Source organism: Nelumbo lutea, chromosome 1 (assembly GCF_056320005.1).
Source record: "Nelumbo lutea isolate HS-2025 chromosome 1, American lotus-T2T, whole genome shotgun sequence".
Classification (NCBI taxonomy): domain Eukaryota; kingdom Viridiplantae; phylum Streptophyta; class Magnoliopsida; order Proteales; family Nelumbonaceae; genus Nelumbo; species Nelumbo lutea.
In genome coordinates this window covers 88,709,947-88,730,326 of record NC_142684.1, presented here as the reverse complement: position 1 = coordinate 88,730,326, position 20,380 = coordinate 88,709,947, and the positions used below count along the sequence as shown (strand labels likewise).

Sequence of the window (20,380 nt, the reverse complement as noted above, 5' to 3'; positions counted from 1 at the left end):
AATGATATATTATTGTACTAAATAACCTACTTCCATTTAAAGTTATAATCCATTTGAAAATAATAAAAATAATTTAGTAAGTTACTTGAGTAAAATAAAAATAATTATTAATTATTGTTATTGATAAAAATAATTTATTAATATAATAAAAGTAATTTAATTAATAAAAGGAATAAGATAAATTAAAAGTGAATATCAATTTAAAATTAATATAATCTAATACAAAATTATCTAACAATTATTGGTTTTATAATTAACTTTTATTAATTTAAAACAAACTTAAATTCCACTAAAAAATAAAAATTTATATAGTTAATTAAATTTCATATGGAATTTAAATTTAATAAAAACTTAATATACTTAAATAAATTCAATTTTTACTAATTTCAAAAATTAATAATAAATATTAGTTTTAAACATAGTTTAATCATTTTAAAATCAATTTAAATTCCATTTAAAAATAAGGACCTTGAGTTTTCTAACAATCCTATGAAACTCCCTATTTTTTTTGACCTAACGAAACCTTTATTGTTTTGAAAAAAGGTGCAAATACCTTCCTTTAGTCAGCATTCGGCATTCCAAATAAAAAAAATGTTGATGTAATACATTAATTTTACTTCACTTCAGCCTTTTTACATTTGCCCAAGAAGAGTAAGGAGAATTATTCTTTGAAAGTCGTCTAGCAAAATAAGTTAGTGGAGGGTAAAGTTGAAACTTTAAGTTATCTATGATAATGCACTAACAATGATAAGGGTATTTTGGTAACTTTAGTGTCTTTGTTACTGAAGAGACAAGGGAAAGGAGGTATTTGCACTTTTTTTCTTTCTCAAAGCTACTGGGAAAGCCTTTGTTAGGTCAAAACACAAAGGTGGTTTATAGAATTGTTATAAGAGGATTGTTTTTATAAACTTACCTAAAAATAATACAAAAATAATAATAAACCAATAAAAATTAATAAACAAATATTTTTCAAAAATAAAAATAAAAATTAGCATTAAGATACAAAAAAAAAGAATACAAATTTTATCTAGAGAATAGGAAATTGGCAACCCTCACTAAAGCGTAACTTAGATTATGATCAGGTAAACTAGACATAACCCTAAAAAATAATACTTGAATTGAATTTAGATGGACACCATTTAATTGGAAATGTCATAGAGCTCCATCTTCAAATTTGCTGATCAATAAAGCCCGCGTGTCGTACGGGTCCTGACTAGTCTTGGAATTATGATGAATCAAGGTTGGAAGAAAAATCATCAAACAAGCTCAGGTCTCATGGAAGAACCTGCTGCCTGATAATGCCACATGGGAAGATTTTACTAAGCTGCAGCAACAGTGTCATCACATCAACCTTGAAGAGAAGGTTGTTCCTAAGGAGGGAGGGATTGATAGATCCTAAAACACAAGTCCAGGTGTGGCCTATACACAGCCAGCCCATTCTCAGGTTGCTTCAACGTGTACCTAGGCAAGAAGACCTCTTATTTTTTTGATGAATAAGAAGACCTCTTATTAAGTACGTATACATGAGGAAGCCACACCACTTGAACCAAACCCATGCAAGAACCAAGACATGCAATTGGTGTGACACTTTGATTGTAATGAGGCTATAAGTAGCTAGATCCTGATACAAAAGAACTAAGGAAAAATATCGAGATTCCCTCTAATTCTCTTCTCCCTCTCTTTCTTACCCCTTCCCTATTCTCAGTTCATCTTTTCTATTAATAGGAGGATTGAGCCCCTCAAAGTGGCTCACATATGCAATTGTTTGAGTAATTCAAGTGATTAGTACAGAAGTTTATCGGTTGGCTCCATCTGAAGCAGATATTGGTCGGAATATGAGGGGACCATATCAATTGGCAAGGCAATCAATTATTTACTTGTCTTTATTCCTAGACTTTTCTTCATGCCCTGTCATTCTCTCTGCATATATACATTCACACACATGTATCTTTGTATGCATTGTTGTTCTTGTTTCTTTGATCGGCAAATAGAGTGAATGCCATTAATCTTTTTATGTTTTATTAATTATGCATGGCTTGTCATAGACTATATGAAAGAACTATAGCAACCTGATAAATTGTTTGTCATTTTTGTTGGAGTATTTAATTATTACTGTGTTGTAAGATTTTGTTATATCTCAGAAATAGAATATTCATGTGACTTGAGTGAGTTTCCTGTGTAAATCTTTATAGCTTCTCGGCAGGAGTACTGGATTTCAAGTTGCATCAACCCATCGGCCATGCACTAAAGGACTTTGGATGTGGAGCACACCTTTAAAGAGAACTGCACTCGATGGAACCGAATACAATCTCCTACTTCTGGACAGTGAAGGAATTGATGCTTATGATCAAACGGTTAGTTCTGACTCTATTTGTTTGCTTTTTATCAGCAACACATAAAAACTTTATTAATTACTTAAAATAAAAAACGGTTACAACAAGAGGATGTGAATACTTGAAGCCCTAGTTATTGCAGATAGGATCTTGGGCAGCAAAATTTCCACTAAAGAAGCAAAAGTGATACAATTGATCATTGATCTACGACCCTAAAATAGAATGAACTGCGACTAAATCACCAAAATCACGAAAGCAGCCACATAGGATTAGGAATGCAAGATGTCTAACATCATACTAGTTACTTGAAATAATGCAACTAAGAGGTAGACAAAAATGTTGGGAGTTTCACATGCTTAAATTGTTGAGTGGTTGAACTATTGAGGCACTAAAGTACAATCTACATCTGTTTGCTTTCACTTTCACTTTCACTTTGAATTTGTTTGAATCTTAGTTTATATATTCTGATTTGAGCTGATAAGCTTTTTAAAATATTTAATTTCTTTTAAAATTCACCTTTTGGCATTTTTTCAATTAATATTTTCAGTTTTTGAATTTTTCAAAAATTTGTGCCTTACGTTGTCTGGATGCACAACTTACCTTTCTCCTTGTACCTCAGTCACTACAAGGAATTAGAGATTCCTTAAAACCGAAAAACCGAAACCGAAAAACTGAAAAACAGAACCGAAAATTTCAGTTTCAGTTTTTTCGGTTTTTGGTTAATTTGGTTCAGTTAATTCAGTTTTTGCAAGTTTTGGTTTCGGTTTTCAGAATTAGAGATTCGGTTAACCGAACCAAATTAACCAAATTTCATTATATAACATGTAATATATAATATACTATAGGGTAAAATACAAAAACCTCCCCTAAACTTTTTGACAATCATAAAAACCCCCTATAGTTTCACTTTAGCAAAAACCTCCCCACAATTTTTATGAAATTTGACAAAAACCTCCCTTCCGTCAATTATCATGATGGAAAACGTTTAACCAATGATCAAATCTTTCCAAATACCTATTTTACCCTTTCTAAATCTTTCCAAATACGCCTTGACGATTTCCATCTTAGCAAGCTGTTGGAATATTCCGCCATTGATCATCATATAGTCTCTCAGTGCACTGTAATTGCCTCCCAATGCTTCCAGCAGAGTCTGCAGATAAACGCCCTGCACTTGTGCAAGCACCATTGTTCCCTCGGCCTCTTTCTTCTTTGCATACAGTTCTGCGTTTGCAACTTGTTGGTGAGCGTAAAAAGATGCCTCTGCAATTGCTTTCTGTGCCTCAACCTCTTTCTCCTCATACTGTATGGCTTCTACTGCCTTCTGTTTCTTATAAAGCTCCCAATTTGCTTCTTGAACCTTGCGTTACAAACAAATATGTACTTTGGATGTTAATTCCTCAGAAATCGTAGAAATTTCATCAAGAACAGTTGGATTTATTTAGAAAAAAAAACAGAAAGAGCATGACTAGATCGATCGGCAATGTTCCATACTCGGGTTTCATACTCCACATTGGCCTTACTTAGTAGCTCGGCCCTGAGCTTCTCTGTGTGGGTCAATGCGTTCATCCTCTCAACTTCTCTCTGCAATTCAGCCTCTCGGATGGCCACCACCTTTGCTGACTCCATTTTCGCCATCTGAGCCTGCTGATTCCACCCCGCTTTCTTTTCCGCCAACTCCGCGTTGGCCTCTGCAACATCGGCCTCCTTCTGATTTTCATATATCCTCACATCTGTCTTCACCTTAATCTCTTCCTTCTTCCCTTCTCCTTGCCTTGGGTTGATATGATCCTTGCTTCCACATCGATCTTTGCCGCATTCTGCAGCGTTTGCCCTTCATGAAGCTTTGCTCCGATCTCACCTTTCATCTTGGCCTCAGCCACATCGATCTTAGCTTGGTTGGCAGCCTCCATCTGGGTCTTCTGGCCAAGGTACGAGAAGTACTCATGACCAGGCACGTCGACCAGCTGCTTAACGTTGGCGTTGTAGATCAGAAGGCTGAACTGGTTGAGTTCTAGTTGAACTTTCTCGAACACTTTTTGCTTGAACTCCTTGGTTCCTCTGAAGGTGTCCTCCATGGTCATCGACGCTGCTAGAACTCGAGTCTCACCCTTGATGATCCCTTGAACAAGCTCCTTAATGTGGCTAGAGAGCTTGTCATGTGGGGTGATGAGCTTGGCATATTTGAGGAGGCTGGCTTCATCGTCGGCTTGGGGGCCGATAGTGGACACCGTCGGGAGAACGAAGGGGAGCTTTTCTGCGCTCATAGCCTGTACTTTGAACGTGTAGTTTACTGGAGAGATGACGAAGACAGTGCAAGATTGCCCTAAAGGACCCATGCCTTCTTGGCGAGCTTGATGTCTCGTCCCGACGCTGGTGATCACTAAGTACTTTGACGGGCTTGCCACTTTATACATGGCTGTGGGCGAGTATTGTAAGAGACACAGAAGAAGAAGAAGAAAAAGAAGAGAGAGAGAGTGATCGAATGTAAAAGGGGGCGAAATTTGTATATTTATAACCAGTAGGGAGCCGTGCATGGCATGGGATTTTGTTACAAGAAGACGGTAAAGAGGTCGATGGGAAGGGAAAGACGACAATATGTCAACAGGCGTATTTTAATAAAAACATGCAAAATGGTAAAATAGGTATTCGGAAATATTTGATCATCTGTTTAACGTTTTCCGTCATGATCATTGACGGAAGGGAGGTTTTTGTCAATTTTCTTTTTAAATAGCGGAGAGGTTTTTGCTAAAGTGAAACTATAGGGGAGGTTTTTGTATTTTACCCTATACTATATATTTATATGTTAATATATTATATAATCTATAATAATATGTTATAATGAAATTCAGTTTTGACCAAAATAACTGAAAACCAAATCGAAAATTTTGATTTCGGTTATTTTGGTTTTCTTGTAATTTGGTTTCGGTTTGGTTTTCATTTTTTATTTTGGTTTTTAAAATTTTGGTTTATTTGGTTTGGTTTTTAACCAAATAAACCGAATGCTCACCCCTAGGTCTCTGTGCTTTTCTTATTACTTAAGTTTTAAAGCACTGGGTTTTCTCAAATCAGACTGTCCTTGATACTCCTTGCCTTTTTAGAACTCTCTACCATTCTGTTTGCTGTCATATGGACTCATTTGAACTAGCAGTTCAGGCTAAATGATATGTTTTTTTTTTCTTTGTTGTTTTTTTTTTTTTTGAAAAAGGTAAACTATCATTTGTATTGTATTAATATCAAAAAGTATACATGGTCCTTTGTACAGAGTTTCTGTACATTATACAAATCCTATGGACTCCCAAAAAGGTCTATTCTCAAAAAAATATGAAGAAAAGTCCTCTTCTCCTCTAAAATATTTTAGATTAGATATCCAGCTTTTGATCAGTTCTACAAAATATTAATTACTACCTCCACATAGTGTGCCTTGTGCTAAAAAATCCTACCATTCCACTCTTGCCAAATTGCTCGCAAAACTGCTAGAGGCACTATTGTCCAGCATTTTCTTCCTCTCTTAAGACATACCTTGAACCTGCTAACCTGCCAGGAGACTCTTCACTGAAGCTGGACAACATCAGTACAATGGAATTACTTTACAGAAATGGAGCCAAATTCTGTTGGAGTATACTTATAAAAGAGAAATAGATGATTTGGAGGTTCAGTCTCCATATTGCACATAGTGCAAAGAGATCAGGTAAGCCTACTCCCTTCCTTACAAGCATCTCCTTGGTCAAACACTTCTCCCATGCGACAAAAAATTTGACCTTTGTTCATCAAAAAAAAAATTTTTTTGACCTTTGAAGGAGATGTTGTATCCCAAATGGCCTTGGTAGTAAAATACTGATCTGGTTCACCAATCAAACCAAATGACTTAACTGAAAACATGCCTGTGTAGGTACATGTTTACCATGACTGCAATGGAAATGAAGGTACTAAACCAATACTACAGAGACACCCGCGATGAGTTCACAACTCGACATGAACTTGTGATGAACTCAAAGCCATCACAGATTTGCAATGAGCTCAAAGCCTCAAAGCCACCATAGACCTATGATTGAGCTCAAAGCCATCGCAGGTTGGTGATGAACGAAAGAATAACAGTTAGCCAAAAACGTTTACGGTAGGATTAAGTTGGACACGTCAGACTAGTCTTGACATCATCTGCACCATGTCAGCCCGGGAGACCTGCAAAAGGAAGTAGCACACGTGTATTATGATATTCCTTAGACGAAAGGAAACTTCGTTCTGGAGAGATTTCATAAGACACATGGCGAACCCCTAGCAGTGTCCCCCTGATGACTGACACCGAATTAAAGATTCCCTTTCCAAATGGGAATCAAACTCTTTTGGCTCCTTCTTTTAGGACCTCAAGGTCTCTCCCTATAAAAGGAGGCGTTAATTATAATGAACATAGAACTCTATCAATAGAAACCCTTGAGCCTACCCTTGCTTCCAGCCTTTCTTCGTCCTTCAAGGAGACCACCACACTTAGCCTTACCATACCACTCACAGCCTGATTTAGTCCACTTCCATCTTCATGAGTCCTGTTCTTCCCTGTTAATTTGCTTTGGAGTAGATCTATCAAATTTGCTACTTGCTGGTTGCTGCATCTCCCAGTCATTGAAATTCCTTTTGAAGGAGTCCAAGTTGGCGATGTTCCTGCAACTGAATATGAATCTGCTACTAGGGCTTCTCAGTTAGTGGCTATTCTATATGGCTCTGGAAAACAATCATTCAGCACCCTATTTTCACACCATAGGTCTTTCCAGAACCTTGTTCTTCTGCCATATCCCAATTGGTACCTAATTCCTTTGGTAAAATTTAGGAAGACCTCGTTTATATCCCTCCACACACCACAGCTGTAGGATAACTGGGAGTCTTCTGCACCCCACCCATTTGCATGAAACCCATATTTCTCTGCTATCACCTCCTCCACAGATCATTTGGTTTGGTGAAGAACTGCCAAAACCAACTTCCCAAGCGAACTATGTTGAAACTTTTCACTTTTCTTAGGTCCAAACCTCCTTGATCCATGGGTTTGCAAATTTGATCCCAAACAACAAGATGATTTTTCTTTGAGTCTTTCCACCCCAACCAGCGAAAATCCCTCATAAATTTTTCTATCTTCTCTGTCACCCTCACAGAGATAGTGAATAGAGACAGATAGTAAGTTGGAAGGCTAGTTAACACATTTCTAATTAATGTTAGGGTCTGTTTGGTTCGTAGTTGGAATTGGAATCGGAATGGTCTATTCACATAGTCTGTTTGGTTCAGACAGGAATGGGAATGAAAATTGGAATAAGCAGGAATGAGATTTCATTCCCAAGGGAGGGGTAGGGAATGGCCATTCCCTCAAATAGGGGAATGCCATTCCCACGAACCAAATGGGGCCTTAATTCCCCCTCCCCCCCCTTCCCTAAAATAAATAATGTAGTTTTTCATGAAGCTAACTTCCTGTTAACTCTCTCCAATATTGGTTTCCATATTTTGAATATGGGTGCATTTGTACTTGAGAAAGCCACCCATCACCACGTCATCCATACTGTGATGGAGAGAGTAGCTAGATTATGGTGTAGAGGAGGCTAATGCTTTGGCTGATTCATTAGCTAAGCAAGGGGTAGTTAGGGATGAAAGGGATGAGAGATCCATCACATGGACGCCCAAAGATTGCGGAATAAGGGGCGAATTTCAAAAATTTTCTTCTCCCTTCAACTGGGAATCACATTCCCTATTTAGAAAATCATATTTTCAAGGATAAATCTTGAACTTTAAACTGAACCAGATCTGAACCAAAAGGAATGGGAGAGAATAATACCTGATACGGAGAAGTAATATCTCCCAACGAAGGTGTTCACGCCTAAGGAAGGATCCAAAGACTGCTCCCACTGAAGATGGCGCAGTGCAGGATGGAGCAGAATCAACAGTGTTCTTCTCCAAGAACTCTGTCCTTCGCAAGAAACAGTAGGATGGAACGTGAACACAGCTTCCTTTTCAATCATTTCTCAACGAACTGATGTCAAGATCCAATCTTGACTTCTCCCACAGCTGGAGATCGAACTGGCAAACAGGGCGGCAAGAGCAGGGAGGCGGCAAGAGAGTATTCGCAGACTGCAGAATTCTCTCTTCTTGATTTCAGCACTAAGGAGGATCTGATGTGTTTCTTGTTGGTCTCTCTCAAGGCTGCCGCCCCCTCCTTCTTTTGGATCAGCCTTCTCTTCTAGTGATAAGGATAAACCCTTATCTTATCTGCAGATTAGATTAGCTTTATCCTAATCCCATTAGGAGGTTTTTAGATCTGAATCACATTCAGATCTGGACTCTCTGAGTGGATAGGATTAAGACCCTATCCTATCTGCTAATCCATCTCAGAATTCGCCCCTTTAACTAAATAAATAGCCCAGTTCGAAATGGGCTTTAGGCCCATTAAGCTTATGTGCTCACTCAACCTTCCTAACTGCTGCCCAGTTGGGCTTCCTTGTATGGCGTGGGACCTAAGCATTGATCTACACATCAGCCACATGGGTTCGGCCCAGCCTTTGTTACAAGGCCTGGTCGAATACACTGTTAAAGACAATGCACCCCCTGAAACCCATCAAATGGGCTCTATGGGCCCAACACTTACCCTAAGTGGTCCCTGGGCCAAGCCACCTTGTAACACCCAGGGACTGTGGGCAGATGCAAGATTAGCCCATCAGGTATTATCCTCAATGGTCTTACACTTAACCTCTCAGCCCTTAATGATCATACACTGCCCGACAAGAGAGGACCTCTCCCTCGGCTGCAAGGAACGGTGTTGCACTCTCCACTTATATGGATCCCGGGAATTAAAACCTTTTTGCAAACATTTTAGAAACCATAATATATATACTTTTATATCTCATATAAAATATACTTTGCAAAACAAATCTCAACGGTTGAAATCGGCTGCCGGTAGTCTTGGTTTCCAATAGTGAGAGCGCATCCCCGATCATTACCTTTGTCTGACAAAGGGGCTGATCCTGTCACTATGATCACCCACTCAGATGAATTCTCGGATTGTCCCAACATACCCAGGTTTTGACCCCCGCTAAGGATCTCACTGATTGGTACATCAAAGACACCCCAATCCGACACCTAGTGCAGTATCATAATCGAGTCTAGGGGTCGGGTGTAACTTTCCAGTTTTGCCCATCAATCTCCAGGTCCAGGGCAATATTGGAAATCTGGTCCAATTCAAAGATTCAATTAATCCCACACTGTATGTGCCTGGGGTCTCACCCCGGTGGCTGAGACAAGCCACCTCAACCGACTTGAAGGCATCACAGTGTCAGCCTTGTCAGGATAGGTCTCCCCAGACCGACCCACTGGTTGTGAACTTTCTAAACTAACACGAGTCTCAACAAGTGTCCAGTTTAAGGGTATTACACAGAAACACACCAAGGGAACATGAATCAAATATGCACTTTTATTCATTTACAATAAACTCATAAAGTACATCAATTTTGATTGAAGCTAAGGGCATACAAAACTGTCTAACAAGGGATCAGTTGTATTGGACGCAATTGTAATTACTGTGCTAGCTCTGATTTAATAGCAAGGCTGCATCTCGCGCCTCCCTTTGGGATGCTTGTAATAGTGCTTTTCATTATTGATTTCAATGAATTTTAATGATCTTTTACTTATAAAAAAACAAAGCCATCCGATCACCACTTGACAGTTCTAATTCCAGCATCAACCCTATTAATCTCAACGAAGAGGCTAGTTTTAATCCTTGAATTGCAATTGGTTCAACCTTGAGATATGTGCATTCTCCTCATCTCCTGCTGCCTTGAATTTGCCAAGTGATTACTTAGGTGCAACTTTTGTTTGGTTAGTTAAAGTTCCTACTGCCTAATAAACTGCAGTAACTCATTAAGGTTAAAATTTAGTTGGGTTAACCAATTTTACTTGATAATTCAATTGTTCATGGCTTGTATTTTTAGGACAAGACATAAGATGTATAGTCATTCAATTGAACTCTCTTTTAAGGTTTCAACAATCAGTCTCCAAACCCTCCATGGTGGGGCTCTGTGATGCATGGACACAGATATGGGATTCAGGACTCAACGTGTGTCTGGGAGTCTGATGCAGCTAGATGGCAAGAAGGAAAAGCAAGGACTTGCAGGGAGATGCCTATACTAAAATAGTCCATAGTTTTTTCAAATTCTAGCATTATATATTATAAAAAAGCCCAAGAACCTTATCTTTGTTACTTGATAGCGGTTTCAAACTTTCAATTTCTGTTAATTTTGTCAAAAAATGGTTTCTAGAAAGAATGGCATTCACCGTATGTGTTAGTCATTCATTTATGTCAAATAAGCAAGTAGATAAAGGGAAATGTTATATTGAAGTGTCCATCAAGAACCATGGACTGTTGGATCTGATGTATGTTTGACACTAACACTTCGTCCACTTATGTAACATCGGTGGGGCCACATACTCCTGAACTGTGATGAATCAGTGTTTGGTGAAATGAAAAGGGGACTGTATTTGAGTAGACTCAAATATGAGAACACTTTTCTTTTGTTATGCTGCTACTAAGGTTCTTCTTTGAATGTGAGACTGGCATTCTGTCATCTGAAGCAGTTATGGCTCCATCTCTAATGGTTAGGATTTATGATGCATGACTTGCTAAGAGGGCTACATTGGTATGCCCTTGGAAATCCATATTTTGGTTTTGCCTAATTTATCAGATATAAATGTGCTAGTAGAAATAAATTCTTTTTTTTTTTTTTGTTTAATTTTTGGGTGGGGGTGGGGGAGGAGCTGGAAAACTTTGGTGGTGAGACTCTACAGTTACACTTTATTGTTTTCCTGTACCGTACTCAATTTCTTGCAAAGACTTGGGTTCAATTGACCAAAGATTCGGGCTTTCTGTTGAGAGGTTTTCCACGTTAACATTTAAAATAAACTCTTGATCTGCTTCTACGTTGAAGTCCTAATTGCTATTGTTACCTCATGTGCATACTTTGCAAGGTTAATGAAGACTCCACTGATGACCTTTTTGTTACATGTTCTTTTGTTTCTTCTTTCTAGGATCTGGAGTTCTTTTTTTATCAGTAATCTGAAGTTCTTTCTTTTGTAGAAAATGTTGAGTTTGTTACTCCATTAGAAAGTTTGATGCTACTTTGATTGTCATTCAACTTTAGTTATTCTTCTGCAACGGTAATTGTTTCTGTAATGTAGTTGAAACAACTCTATTTTTTGTTCTTGTTGGTTTTCAATTTCTTCTTTGTCCATTTTAGAAATCATATCCTGCAACTGATTATGAGATGAATTGAAATCAATTTTAGCTTTCTTGAGAAAAATATAAAAACTAAGATCTGAGTGTCAATAACTTACTTATTGCTCAAATAACTGCTGTAATGTCCAGTCATCATGCAACTTACTCTTGATTGAATTCCTTTCTTGCATGAATTTATTCAACTATGTCATTGTAACGGCAGAATTGTATCCATTAAAAATCATAAAACCAATCTGTTATTAAATTTGCAATACATTGATCATTTTATTTTTGTTATTACACTCTTGTAATTATGTTATCTAATTTTTTTTCCTGTGTTCTCCATTCTTCAACAGGGAACATACAGCACTCAGATATTCTCCTTGGCTGTCCTTTTATCTAGCATGTTTATCTACAATCAGGTTGTAGCTTATTGTGCAAATGGAGTGTTTTTGAAAGTTAATCCTTTATGTTTGATGCATTTTTTTAGCCTCATAAGGAGTTTCGGAGTTTTCTGATATTTACTTGATTATTTGGTTCATCTGTCTAATTTATTTTCCTTACTTCAGATGGGTGGTATTGATGAAGCTGCCCTTGATCGTCTTTCTCTTGTTACTGAAATGACTAAACATATTCGTGTTAGAGCTTCTGGAGGAAGGAGTACAGCTTCTGAGCTTGGGCAGTTTTCACCGATTTTTGTTTGGCTTCTGAGGGTGATTTTCATTATGCCTTGGAAATATTTTGATGAGACATGACATGCTCAATACTGCAAATTAACTTTTGGTTAAATAAATAACTATATGCTCAGAGCATTGCCTGATAATATTTAATTTGTAACTTGTCAGGATTTTTATTTGGATTTAGTAGAGGATAATAGGAAAATAACACCACGTGATTATCTAGAACTAGCCTTGAGGCCAATGCAAGGGGGCAGGAAAGATGTAGCTGCCAAGAATGAGGTACCATGATCTCTGATCTTATTTCCTATGTTGAAAATTTGCATGAGCTTTTATAAGCAATGGTACATTCTTCCCAACATTCCAAATGCATGTAATCCACTACTTATTTTTATTTTTGTTACTATTCCACCTAAGAGAAAGAGCCTTATATTGGGCTTCTTGGACATCCATTAAATTCTCAGATTTGCATGTTATATGGTAAAAAGTGTGCTTTTAGAATTTAAGTATGTTGTTTTTTTCTTCAATTCTTTTTGTTGTTTATGTTCAAATGGAATTTCTGATTCTATAAAGTAACGTTCAATAGATCCGGGAGTCCATTCGTGCTCTTTTTCCAGAACGTGAATGTTTCACCCTTGTTCGACCTTTGAACAATGAAAATGATCTCCAACGACTTGACCAGATCTCTGTGAGTTACCTTACTCCTTGTATGTATGTTCTTGTCCTTTGTAAATGAGATTGGAATGGTACCTCATAGTTAAACTAAGGTATTGTTTCATTTTATACAGTTGGACAAATTACGACCAGAATTTAGATCTGGCTTGGATGCATTGACCAGGTTTGTGTTCGAGAGAACCAGGCCCAAGCAAGTGGGTGCTACAGTAATGACAGGTCCCATTCTTGCTGGCATCACTCAATCTTTTCTGGATGCTCTTAATAATGGTGCAGTGCCTACAATATCTTCCTCATGGCAGGTGAATGATGAGGAAGATTGATTGCATTTATTTAAGTAGTGTGAGCATGTCATTATGAGGAAACCTAATTATGAACAAGGTGTTTGAACCACTCTTCTTTGCAGAGTGTTGAAGAAGCAGAATGTCGAAGGGCTTACGATTCTGCAACTGAAGTTTACATGTCTGCTTTTGACTGCTCAAAGCCTCCTGAAGAGGTTAGTGCAACATGTGAATGACTTGGTTATTTTTTCTATTTTCTAATTTTCTATTTTTGTTATTTTAGGTTGCTCTAAGAGAAGCACATGAGGTGGCAGTTCAAAAAGCGGTTTCTGCATTTAATGCTAGTGCTGTGGGGGCTGGTACAGCAAGACAAAAGTATGAAAAGCTTCTTCAGAACTTCTTCAAAAAGGCATTTGAGGTAATGATTATATTTTTTTTCCTAGGATGGTGACATAGATAACTGTATAATTTTTAAGTGCGGCTATCTATATTCTTTCCTACAGACAATTCATACTAATGAGGTTTATAGAAACTTTACTGATGGAGTTTGAATTGTTTTGTATTTTGTACAATCTAGTCACCTTTACTGTTCAGCACTTGGTGGTATTATATACTGGAGTCAACAAGCTTAACCAATAATAAATTTAAATTCCATACATGAAACCTAATCATACAACTGTTTTACATATGGGTTCTAGTTTTTCATATACAAGGTTTAAAATGTAGGTGTCGTTTGAAATTCCAGTTATCCAAACACAGTAAACATGTCAGAAATGTTAATGTAAAAGTTATAGATATAGCAGAGACATTGTGAAATATGTGGAAAATGGAAATACAAATGATATTTTATGACTTGATAAAGAAGCATAAATATATCCTTTCGGATTATCATCTTATTTGACAGCATCAAATAAAACCAAGAAACTAAGGTTATAGACAATCTTGGGTTTATACTTTGTTTATTTATATCTTGTTTGCTTTCTTTACTGCTGATTTTAATAAATTCTTTGATATCATTACAGATCGAAAAAGGTAGTCTGAGTTAACAAAGAAAATTGTTCCCAGTTTTTAGACTGGGTTTGGTTTGACAACTATTTTTGGGAAAAGGTATTATATTTATAAGCAGAGAAGAAACAAGAAAGGATATAGCAGAAGTGGGGCTTTGATACAAAAAAAAAAAGAAGCCAAAAGCCCACTCAAGACATATTTGAGCTGTTTGCACAATAATGGGAGGCAACAGTATCTTACATGGATTTACATATTTCTTGGAACTTTCTTCCATTATTGTGTATTGAAGATCTATGGCATCCTGATTGGTCCTGTTGGAAATCTGAGATTAAGAGATATTAGAAGGAATTTTTTCACAAGATTTTGGAATTTCATCATTTTTCGATTTAAATTCATGAAGTTCTTGATCCTAGACAAAGCTAATATCAGGCTGCCATTTGCAGCTTGGAGAGAGGGGTGCCAAATACCTTCCCTTTCCCAATCCAATTGAATCCATTGGTCTCTTGGTACATTGCTGTATGAGTGGAACAATGGAGTCACTAAATAAAAAAAAGGAGAGACAAACAAGATCAATTTTCAAAGCTTATAGGGGATCCATTTCCTCTTGAATTAATTGGGTGATGACTCCTTTGTTGGAACCAGCAGTGGGCTTTCCAGAGCTCACAGAGGGGAATGATGTGATGGGTGGAGATGACTCTGTGGTCTGAGCTAATAAGAAAAAGTTAGAGGGAGAGATGGGAGGGACTAGAGAGGGCTGAGGAGTGTGTTTCATGTTCTACCGTGATTTATAAATGTTTGAATTATGAATCGTAGAATATAGCTTTCTGGATTATATTCCTCTTCTTATGATTGTTTTTTATCATCTTGTTTATGTTTGTTTTCCACAAGCACCATAAAAATATAGAAGTTGCATTTTCTGTTTATGTTCTTTTGTTTATCAATATCCACTAGTGGTATCGTTCCCTTTGAGGGAATCATGTCTCATGCAAACTATAGATGGTTAGCTGTTTTTTTTTTTTTTTTTTTATTCACTCAAAAGCTACAAGTAGGGGGGAATGGTAAACCAAATGTTTTAGCTTCTCTGGAAATATATGATACAAATTTCTTACCCTGGTTTATTTTCTTTAAGTTAAATATCCACTTTTACTCACATGTGTGGTTCTTAGAATATGTTGAGCCTGTGGTGTTATTTATCTGGACTGGTAATTGATGCAGGACTACAAGAGGAATGCTTTTATGGAGGCAGACCTAAGATGTTCAGATGCTATACAAGGCATGGAAAAGAAGTTAAGAGCAGCATGTCTTGTTCCTGGTGCAAAAATTGATGATGTTCTGAAGGTAGGTTATTTCATTAATCATTCTTACATTTTTTTTTTGCTAAAGAACTCTCTAATATATCATTGAATATTTGGATTTCTATTTTGTAAGTTACGAATTTTAGGATGGTAGTCACTATCTTCAATTCTTCATATAGCTTTGTTGTCCCATTAAGGTCATATTATGTGTGGTAGTCATTCTTTCTCTTATTATAGTCTGCATTCTGAAAACATTGTATCACCTTCTTGCCTAAAGTCAAGAATTGTTTGGGCTACAAGCACCTGATTCACCACACTTTTAGCATTTAAATCTGGTATATTCTAGTAGGGGACCAAAAAGATCCATGTCCTATCACTGTAATTTTCAGTTAGGATCATGATTCATAATTTTAATATCAATGGATGTATTGCCATGCCGAAACAGGGAAATTTTGGGGATATTTTCACTAAATTTTCTGAGATATTTGGAAAATCTAAAGAAATAAGAGATGAATTACTTAAAGCATGAAATTTTTTATTGAAATTTGAGGAGTATACGAAGTACAATTGCACATTTTAAGACTCAAGAAACCATAGCAGATAACTGTCTATATGAAATAAGAGAAGATTAAGAGACTTAAATAGGTATATCAATTACTGAAAATATTTAATTCATTACCATGAAAAAATCTCCTCTTTTTCCTTTTTTACTACTACATGTTCTGATTAGATTGAGAATCACCTTTTTTTAATTGTCTTTATTTTTTGACTTATAGTGCAGAATTAAAATCTTTTATGTTTTTAATAGAAGGTTTTTGATCTTGTTACCGATGAAAAAAAAATCTTGTGTTGCCAGATTCAAATTGGACCTGGTGGTTGAACTGGTAAACTGGTGATTCAGCCAGCAATTTGGGTCTTTTTTTTGTGATGTGTTTTGCAGGCTGGATGATCGGGAATTTAATTAATAGTTAAACCGTCAAATGTGTATTGCAGCAAGCATTCTGGTTTTCCATTCTGTCTGAATCTGATTATATTGGGAAAACAAGATTGCAAACTTTTGTTTTCTTTCGCTGAGGAAATCCACTGAAACATGCCAACATTTTTTACTTGATGAGTTCCTTGGGATCTCAAAACCATGCATTTTTTCTTTTCTTTTTGTCAATAACTTATAAACTGATTTATTACTTTGTTAAAATAGAATGTGTCCCAAATTTACTCACAATCAATACATTGCAGCCCCATGTTAGCATTACATCACTTAGATGGTTCCCCAAAACATTTGATCTCTGTTGATCCCTTGGTCCTTGTCTTGCAAGGGAAGCAGCTATGCCATTGGCTGATCTGTGTATCCATGTGAATATTTTTTTTTGAAGGATAAAAGAAAAAATTATTAAAGAAAAAGAGATTACATGAGAAAGGTGACAAGTAATCACCAGAGAGGAAAACAGACACTAACAAACTTACACCCAGAACTGCCTAAAAACATAAAACAATCAAGAGAAAATAAAGACTCCACATCAACCACCTTCAAGCAACTCTGAACTCAAAGACCCTAATCAGAATCCATACACCCAATCTCCCTACATCTCCTCCTCAAGACTTTCCTCGTCAATTTCTACATCTCACCCCTTTCCTTGACTTCCAATTTCTTCAGCTTCTCTTGATCTCTTCCATCCTCTTTCTCTTGAACACCTCAAAAGCCTTAGCACCGTGAGCCTGGCTTATTTTGGCTCAACCATCCGATGACAGTTCTGGAATCACCTTCTATTCACAGATTTTTTATGTTGAGAGATCTCCCTAATCTCAGCCCATGTAGTAGAGCTATCATGCATGCTAGTTTTATTTTGGATTCTTGTGGAAGAGCTGGGAGCTAATTGGTCCTAATTCATATGACTTGTTCTATTTGAGCTAGTTAATGATGTAGGAACAAATAATCAAATGTGGGATATTTGGAGTTTTGTGCATTTTTAAGTACTTCTACATCTACATGGTAGTTTTCAGTAGTTATTTTCTGATAATGAGTCATTGATGGTTATCCTAGTTGCATTAGGAGTTGGTTCTCCTAATGGAATTAGGATTTCAACTAAACTTAACTAAACTTTGTCCCAACTAGGCAACTATATGAGATCAGCTAAATAAATCATGTTGTGCCATTCTGTTCTAGTTGGGATTTCACCCTTGTCCTTTTTGGTCTGGCCCCATCTCATCTAGACCCTTCAACTTGTAATAGGTCACTTCTTTTCTTTGGTGATGTAGATAGTCTTCTTTGTACTTGACCAAGTCATCTTAGTCTACTTTCCCTCATTTAATCACCTATTGGAGCTAATCCTTTTTTGGATATGTTATTTTTTGATTGCCCAACACAATGCTCCATACAACATCACTAGCCTTGCAACCATTTTATAAAATTTTTCTTTTAGCTTAAGTGGTATTCTCCCATCATTTAGGAATCTTGATGCACCCATCAATTTTGCCATTCCTGCTCTAATTCTATGGGAAACATCCTCATCAATCTCTCCCTTCTTATGGGTTATTGAACAAATTTAAAAAAAGAGGCCACATTGAGATATTTCTTGGTCTTCAATCCTATGTCACTACCCCCAAAGTAGAAGGTTGCAGTCTGTAATTTACCCTAAATCATTTTATAATGCTATTATTCGAAACTGGGTGGGGAACAATGATGTCAAAGGTATGTGGACCAAATAAAATTAATCATTGGAGGTGACTCAAGGTGGCAATAGGCTGCTTATTGAATAGGGAGAAGGTGGGGTGGACCTATTGGAATGAACTGAAAAAAGATTTAAGTGGCTGGTTAGAAATATACAAGTCAAAATTAAATGGGTACCAAGTTTGGCTGATGTGTTAGCCAAACAAGGAGTAAATAGGGATCTTTTGTTTTGGGCACAGTTGTAAAAGGAATATACGTGGAGTGATAGGATGTCTCTATGCTCTCTTTGATTTACTTGTAAAATTTGTACATCTCTTTTTGTTTATAATCAATAAAATTTCTGGTATCCACCCTAAAAAAGGTAAGTGGGTCAATTTGGTTCCTCTTTTAGTGGAAGCATTTGCATGGCTGTTGGTGTTTGGTAGTATACTCGCAATTGAAGAAGAGAAGCTTCAAGATGGAGAACTAATTGGACCATTTTGTTCGTGGAAATAGGGGTCTAGAATTGGAATTGGAATGGGCCATTCCGATTCCAATTGTTTGGTTGGGGGGAATCAGAATCCCATTCCCATTTCTGGTGGAATGGCATTCCCCCATTTGGCGAAATGGCCATTCTGTCCCCTCCCTTGGGAATGAAATCCCATTCCAACTTATTCCAATTCCTGTCTGAACCAAACAAACTATGGACATAGACCATTCCAATTCCGACTGTGAACCAAATGGACCCTTTGTTATATATGCAACAACATAGTTGTCAAGGCGTCTAGGCACCCTTGGCTGGGCACCTTGCCCAAATGCCTTGACTTTTAGCAACTAGGTGCCCACCTAGGCGACAAAAATGACAAGGCAGGCACCTTTTATAATATCATTTATATTGTTATATCTTATTAAGTTGTGTTAGAAGATTTTATTATATGTTATATATATCAATTATACTTTGTTTTAATGTTTTACTATTGAAATTTAAAAGATCAAAGGGTTTTGAGGAGAGAAAAGAGTAGAAATATTGCTGAATTAAAAAATCTGTGAAAGAAGATGTTTTCTTGAAGAAGAGAAGAAAGAAGAAGAAGAGGAAGAGGTTTGAGAGAAAAAAGAGAGCTCTTAATCTGGCCGCCCCCTTCACTAGTATTTATATTAAAAATATAAAGTGGAGTACAATGACAAATATGCCCGTGTAGGGCGGCAAGCATCTAAAACTACATAAAACACTTCAAACTGCCTAGAAACGAATAGGAACTGAAGCATACACCATAAGACTTCTTGCCACCTCCACAATGTGTATATTTCAAGGTTTAAAATGTCGATGTCGATGGAAATGTCGCTTACCAAAATATAGGACATATGTCGGAAATGTCGAGGGGAAATATTATAAAAATTAGAGACATTGTGGAAATATTTTGAAATATGTGGAAATATGCAATGATATTTTGTAAAATGATAAAAGAAGCATTAATACATATTTCTAGACTATTATCTTATTCCCAACCATTATATAAAGCTAAGAAACTAAGATCAATAACAAATTAGTAAATGACGATTTACTGATTTATTATGCATTTTGATGTTTTTACAAAGTCATCTGATATTTTCTTTTCTTATTTTAATTCTGATTTATTATAAATTTTAATATATTTATTTCACACTAGTAAATAGAAATACATTTCTGATTTTTTTTTTAAATATTAAAGTTATAATACATTATGTTTTATTATAAATTTAATAAACCGATTTTCCTTTTTGTAGTATTAAGATTATGATAAATTCTGATTTCTTATAAAACTTAATGAATTTATTATGATTTTTAATACTAAACTTATAATAAATTATGATTTAGTATAAAATTTAATAATTTATTCTGATTTTTTATATTAAATGTAGAATATGATTTATTATAAAATTTAATAAACACTTTCTGATTTTAATAAATATTTTAAAAAATACTAACTAGTTAATATTTTATTACTTGAAAAATATTTTATGTTTTATATTATAAAGTAATTAATTTATTCTTTTGTTTTTATATTTTGTTAATTATTTTTCATTAATATTTTATTTGAAATATTAAATAGAAATTATTAATATACTAATATATTATATTATTAATGTACATTAGTCGACATCTTGTCGACATTATCGACATCCTATCGACATAATAGGAAAAACTGTAATTTTTTTGGTTATTTGGACCAATTTGGTCGACATTTCCGAAAT

At 36.0% G+C, this 20,380-nt stretch overlaps 1 protein-coding gene and 1 pseudogene across 3 annotated transcripts in view; one reads left to right on the top strand and one right to left on the bottom strand.

Moving 5' to 3' along the window:
* The window catches only part of LOC148875997 (uncharacterized), a 36,361-nt gene that overhangs the window by 9,050 nt on the left and 6,931 nt on the right, over positions 1-20,380 (top strand). Inside the window, exons 2-10 of one of the 3 annotated variants that reach the window (XM_088965897.1) lie at positions 2,193-2,354; positions 11,925-11,990; positions 12,138-12,281; positions 12,414-12,527; positions 12,832-12,933; positions 13,034-13,219; positions 13,324-13,413; positions 13,482-13,616; positions 15,422-15,544. In XM_088965897.1, coding sequence (XP_088822023.1) covers positions 2,193-2,354; positions 11,925-11,990; positions 12,138-12,281; positions 12,414-12,527; positions 12,832-12,933; positions 13,034-13,219; positions 13,324-13,413; positions 13,482-13,616; positions 15,422-15,544 — 1,122 coding nt within the window. Of the gene's footprint in view, positions 1-2,192; positions 2,355-11,370; positions 11,511-11,924; positions 11,991-12,137; positions 12,282-12,413; positions 12,528-12,831; positions 12,934-13,033; positions 13,220-13,323; positions 13,414-13,481; positions 13,617-15,421; positions 15,545-20,380 lie in introns of those variants that run through there. The other 2 variants (XM_088965898.1, XM_088965899.1) reach the window with 2 other exon arrangements.
* On the bottom strand, positions 3,319-4,747 carry LOC148875998 (flotillin-like protein 4 pseudogene; annotated as a pseudogene).